General features: G+C 38.1%; 1 protein-coding gene across 2 annotated transcripts in view; it reads right to left on the minus strand.

Annotated features, from left to right (window-relative positions):
- LOC145477258 (dynein axonemal heavy chain 6-like) overlaps positions 1 to 6,542 on the minus strand; it is a 100,613-nt gene that overhangs the window by 8,705 nt on the left and 85,366 nt on the right. For both annotated transcript variants that reach the window (XM_081455497.1, XM_081455498.1), the window contains 5 exons: positions 2,496 to 2,589; positions 2,052 to 2,292; positions 1,122 to 1,222; positions 835 to 939; positions 437 to 551 (listed from right to left, as the gene is read on the minus strand). In XM_081455497.1, coding sequence (XP_081311623.1) covers positions 437 to 551; positions 835 to 939; positions 1,122 to 1,222; positions 2,052 to 2,292; positions 2,496 to 2,589 — 656 coding nt within the window. The remainder of the gene's footprint in view (positions 1 to 436; positions 552 to 834; positions 940 to 1,121; positions 1,223 to 2,051; positions 2,293 to 2,495; positions 2,590 to 6,542) is intronic.

A 6,542-nucleotide genomic window follows, 5' to 3' on the forward strand; every position in this document is an offset into this window, starting at 1 on the left:
ATATTAGCTAGTTCTTAATCTTAATTTATTTAAATTTATATACCTTCAAAAGGTTCTTATAATTTCTTTTTTCTGTTTTTGTTTTTTTTTCTTTTTGTTTTTTTTTTTTTTCGTGGCGTACCTGTAAACTAGCTTTTCAGCTAAGCGTACCGACCACGTTAAGTATATTGATTGATTGATTGATTGAACTGGTTTGATTATGCAGAGAACTATTTTTACAACGATGTTAATAATCACGATATGAAAACATTTGAGATTTACATTTTCATAGTGGCTCTAATGACTATAATGTTGCAAAAACTTGTTGGAAAATGAAATCTCTTGAAGCCCTATTGCCAGTATTACAGCATTATAACCACCATAACATTGCAAGATGAAGAAGTAGTTATGTTAAAATGAATCTTTAGTTAATTGTTTATATAATTATTAGCTTTACCTGATTGTGAAAACTTGTAACCATCGTCCAGAATTGTTGGTGAAAAGAATCTGCCGAGGATTGTAGTCAAACATCGCTGATCCCAAGCATCGGTAACTCGACCTCCATATGTGATCTGTGAAAAACAGTATTTAGCGCGTCAGAGAAGAGATCTGGAGTTCAAGCCTGGACACTGTCCTTATTAGGCGGCCTAAAACGCGTTAGTTCACTCTCAGTGACTTTCTCAACTAGGAGTATAAAATAGCTATCATAGAATAACACGGCGGTAACGCGATCTGCGATGGATCAGGGTCTAATCTTTGGGAATCACGAATATGAGTCACTAGGTTGTGAGTAAGACATTGCCGTTTGTTAAATTGTAACTGAAATATTTGATCGTTTTCGGTGTTTAACGTTACCTCCCCTGTGATGAACGTGAGCGCGTCCCATGGAATCTGTCCTTCTGCTAAGAACATCTTTAGATTGTCAAGTGCACTTTCACGATCAGAGTCATTGAACTCGTACTAAGGAGGAAAAGATGAGATCAAAAAGCAGTCAAGCATTATAGAACACTGGCTCAGAAAAATAGAAAAAAGAGGAGTTGGAGAGAGTGATCTTTTTCTCATTTCTTGTGGAATGGTTATTTCACCAAGAGGTGACTTTCGTGTGACGTTATTGTATAAGGTACGAAACTGTCAGCAATCACCTTAATGTTCCAACCAAGGGGACCAAACTTCTTTCTCTCCTGAATAATGGCGTGGAAGAAACAAATTCCAAACACAAGCTTCCGCCACGTAACACCAAGAACTAAGGAGCACATACAAATATATCAATCAAATAGGATCATGCATCACGTTAAATTAAACTGCTCCAGCACACGAAACTAAAAAAAAAAAAACAACAAAAATATCGAGAACAAAGGGGAAAACACACACACAAACAAAGAGCAAAAAACCCAAGTATGGAAAGACGGACGCTTGGGAAGAGTCACCATTCACGTTTCTTTTTTTCATTGCCTATACTTTGAGCTTACCCTTAACATTTGAGAGCCTGAAACAGACTAGGCGTTCACCAGGAACATACTGTGTAGAGTCTGGCGCGTTTTGGCCTGCGCGCTCATGTCTTTGGAAAACAACAAGGTTCAAGATAACAGATTCCGGTTTGCTCGTTTGACTCTATATTCGTTCACACGATATTAACCTGACCAAGTGTAATACGGTTGCTCTATCGGGTCGAAATTTTCGGTTTGGTATGAAACTCGCACCAGTTTATGTAAACCATGAACGACCACCCGTTGGGGCATGAAATCACTTTCCAGGCAGTCTAGAACGGTTAGCGCTTGCCTAGTTTTCGTCAACCAACCCAAGATGGCGTCACGTGAGCCACCTACCATAGGTGACCCCAATGCAAGCGCGCTATGAAATCATGTAGTCATCGATAGGAGCTCTCAAATGTAAACACACTCTAACTGTGTGAGATACATGAAGGGGTACTATAAAGGCAAAGCACACGTGAAGTCATGTACTTGATTTACTTCTGTCAGTAAATCCCACAATTCCTTTTCAAGAGTTGATAGCTGAGGAGGAAAGCATTGTCTGTAGAGCCAAGTGAAGGCTACGAAGAGACTGAATCTTACTGTGGTTTTCAAAGGTATCTGAGCTGAGTTCTCCAAATGCTCTCTTAGCATTAGCTCTGAGTCCCTTCGGCGGCTCATTCGTCACTTTAACACTGTTCTGTAACACCGTTACTGGGAAAGACTTGCTGGGCATGGAGCTCAGAAACAGCCGGAAGTCTTCATGTACTTCCGCTTCGGGCGACGACAGGTTCTTTATAAGGGTTTCCATTGCCAACATCCAGGAAGCAGCAAGATGGCAATTCTAGAAAATGAACCACGCAAGTCAATAAGACATCACGGCCAATCATGACGATAAAATAAACCAATCAGACCTTGAAGCAAAAGAAAAGAACGAAAAGCGATGGGTAGATCTTGATTAGCTTCTGTTGCGCACTACAGCTCGTTTCCATGTTTGTTCGTTAGCCCGATTCTGAATGAGTGACAAATTCTGATCTAAATTCTTACCTGAAGGAAGACCCAGTCTCCCGTCTTAGTAGCATTAGCTATCATTTTCTCGGCAACAGGCCCTTGACCTTGACCTAACGAGATTGCTTGGATTCTAAATAGAGAATATTTAACGTAAGATGTCAGCTTTCACTTTTTAAGGTGGCTCGCAACCTTTTCCAGCATTTTTAAGCAACTCTTTGAGTTTTAATTGTCATGCTATTTTACCTGATATTTGAAATTAGATCCTCTTTTGATCTGTAAATAATTTTCCTTTAGTAAACGTTTGAAGAACTCAGAGAACTTTTATTTTATTTTGTCTTGAACTTCTTTACTTTGAACTGCTTTATCACTTATACTCATTAGCGATTGTCCATATTATCATATCTTCCATCGCCACATTTACGCTCATTGTCCTTAATATATATTCTAATCATTCGCGTCACCTACACCACTTTTATATTACACACTGTTGAATATTTTCTTTCATTCTCTGATGATGCCGTAGAACGGTGAAAGCCTGGAATAAAAATATAATAGCTCAAGGCCTCAGTTGAATCAATATATCTAAGCTGTCTTTACTTATCAAGACAAGCGGTTCCGAACGGAAAGTGCGAAGTCAGCAAGCTTCACTTAATTATAAATAGGTGATCGCCATCAAGATCGTGTTCATAAAAATTGTGACTTGGATATAAGCGTTCTCCCAAAGTATATTTGTGTTATCCGAATGCGTGTTGTTGTGCCTCTATCAAGAACGCAAAAGTCAGCTGACAAGTTTATTTAAGTAACACCAAAACAATTCCTCTAGTACCGGCCTCTAGAGTCCTCATGGGCCCGATGAGGATGAATGAATTCCTCTAGAAGAAAACGCTAATTTAATAAGCGATACCTTCGGTTGAACTTCCGATATCTCGATACCGTAGACGAGAAAGTCCATTTTAAACCTGACCACAGTGTTCAGTAGCGCGGTTTTGGTTTAAGTGTATTTCAGGAAGACCTTTGATTCATATCTTCTTGCAAGCCGAAAGACGATATCATTGCCTCTAAGTCATTATCTCCGTCTTAACCATCGGTCGAGTCTTCTTGATGCTTATTCCTTATCATTTCGAACTCTTTGAGGACGGTGCCGGCTAAATACAAAGGTTTTTGCGCCAGGTTAAGACCACGCGAAAACGTAGATCTTTGCAAGGGCTATTGGAATCCACAAAGAAAAATTGGGGTAGCCACACATTTTTTTTCGAGATAATTAGCCTTGAATCTCAACAAAAATGCTGATGTCAACAATTTTCTGAAAAAGAAGGAAAGGATATTTCTTCACAGATTTCCTTACAATTCGCCTTTACATACAGAAAAGCAACCACGTTTATAAAGATCTTAAAACCACATGGTAAATGGTAACATAAAAACCATTTTTGGTATGTTTTTAATACCAAATCGTTGCAATAGCGCTTTCAGCGTCACTGACAGCCTTCCTCTGGTTCAGCCAAAATACGGTCTAAAGACCTTTTGCTCTCCACCAGAAAATAATCACGCGTTGAATAGGCTTGCCACTTCCATGTCATAACATAAAATGTAGGGGTAACCACGCGTTTTTTGAAGTTATCGATCTTTTTTTGAAAACTTTTACGGTGCCCGTTACATTTTTTCCTGTTACTTCCCCAGTAAGTAAAACATTTGCGTATCTGCCCTTGTTTTGCGCGCGCACTACGCCCTCTGTAGGTTCATTTTTACAGCTGGATTTCAGTACAATTTTCGACAGATAACAACTAGTTTTTCAGCTGAAAGCAGTTCGTGGTTAGCGATATGCTGCTATTCTGGTGTTCATGGTTTAAGTACAGGTTCATTAAACTTGATTTGGTCACAGTAGGAAAATTTTGCTTTCATTTTAGTCGTGTACTTGGTAGTGTTTAAGTAATCTGTGCGCGCTCAAAGGAAAACGTCAGTGTTTTTTGATATTTAATGATGTCAACATGAGCACAAAAAGCAAAACTGACAATGAATTTTCTCGCGTTTCCTACGATGAAATTCCGTAAAATTTGGCAGACTGGCAATAAATATTTTACTTCAGTTGGAGCTCTTTTTTCAGCGAAATGTATCTGACCAGTTTTTTTGTAGCGCTAAAAAACATAACTTCGAAAAAATCTGAGAAACTGCCAGTGCAAACCCTACTTTTTTTCGCGTTTAAAATTAGTATCCCGCCGTATTCAATGTGCTGTAAAAATTTTGGAAATTTTTACCGAAGGAAATTCAAGAAAATTAAAATTAGAGCCATAAAAGGTCTAGATAGCAGCAGACATGTAAAGATTTTAAGGAAAACGACCACTTTTTTAAGTTTGAAAAACATGTTTCGACAGAACTTCTGTCATCTTCAGTTGAATGAATGATTACAAAGCAAGTTGAATAATAAGTAGGCAAAAATGCTAATTAAGACAAATAGTAACAACAGAACGTGAAAAGGTGTAAATTAAAAGGATAATTTTAGATTTACATGGTGTAATTGCTGATTGAGATAAAGGAGGCTATCCATATTAAAAAAGAACTACCTTGCCTCAATCAGCAATTACACCATGTAAATCTAAAATTATCCTTTTAATTTACACCTTTTCACGTTCTGTTGTTACTATTTGTCTTAATTAGCATTTTTGCCTACTTATTATTCAACTTGCTTTGTAATCATTCATTCAACTGAAGATGACAGAAGTTCTGTCGAAACATGTTTTTCAAACTTAAAAAAGTGGTCGTTTTCCTTAAGAGCCATAAAAACGGTAAACAACGCTTTTGTTTGGGCATTTATAATTCAACATTAAAAGCCAAGAATCAACATATCATCATTGCTTATTACATTTGATAAGTTTGAAAGGACTGGGTGTAAAAAACCATACCTTGCGTGATGCGCTGAACGTGTGCACACTACTGAACAAAAGTAGGCACCATCCTTTAAGGTGCGTTTTGGTTCTAAGTACAGAATTTTGTCGTCTGGAAGAAAACCACAACACACGACGCCATTGTTTTTTTTTTTTACTTTCCCTACGCCCAAGAATATGTGAAGGACCAAAACACAAGAGGTAACAAAGAAATCTACGGGAAGTGGAAAAGAGGCAATTTCTTAGTATTTTCAAAGGGCCACTTGCCTCGCTTACCCTGCAAGGGGGTCCATACGCGCCCTCAGCTACCCCTATACGAAGTTAACGGAATTAACGATGAAAAGTTTAACAGATTCAGTTACGATCTTTTAGTATGTCATCATATTGTGTCTAGCTGACGAAAATATTGACATCTGAAGGCCACGTTTTCGATCAAAAACTAGCCGTTCGCTTACTTGAAGTTCCTTTCCCAATATTCTAACCCCAGTAGTGCTTCCCACTAAAAAGAGTGATTTTATTTTATCGATTAATTGATTTTATCGATGCTACCGCTCCTTTTCAGTCGATGCCATGATAATAGCATCAATCAAATGTCCGATCACTGGTAAACAAGTTATGGTCATTTTCGTGACGCAAAAGGTCACCACAGCAACAGCACAGCCCGTTAAAAGACCCGTTTTTAACTTTAAATACTTATCACTCAAAAATGGCTCCGATGACCCCCCATTTAATAACATTATCGTAGCTGGAATTTTAAGTGAAATACAACTTTTTTGCCCAGGGTGAAAACAGTGTGGGAGAGGGTTCTAAGAAACAAATTTTTCGCAGATTTAAGGCGGCTCTAAAACTGCCCCCAACCAAAAATTTGTTTAAAATTTGTGAAAGGATGCTGCTTACAATTCGACAATAGTAAAATGGGCGTCACAGAACTCGTTTTTGAGTTACAAGCACTTAAAGCTCAAATTTTGATTGCTCTTAGAAGGCATACCTCTGCCACAGTTACATGTTATGTCAAGATTGGGAATTTTTTTGATCCCATCAGTAACGAGATAAATTTCCTTAAGAAATGCTGAAAAGTGTTGTCAGCCACCTTAAGCCAATAGAGTTCACTTTTAAATCTCTTCGCGACAGTTCACTCACTCAAGATAGGAAGAAAATTAAACACGAAACAATTTACGGACTTGAAAAGACTGTTACAAAGTTC

Source organism: Orbicella franksi, unplaced genomic scaffold (assembly GCF_964199315.1).
Source record: "Orbicella franksi unplaced genomic scaffold, jaOrbFran1.1 SCAFFOLD_37, whole genome shotgun sequence".
Lineage (NCBI taxonomy): Eukaryota > Metazoa > Cnidaria > Anthozoa > Scleractinia > Merulinidae > Orbicella > Orbicella franksi.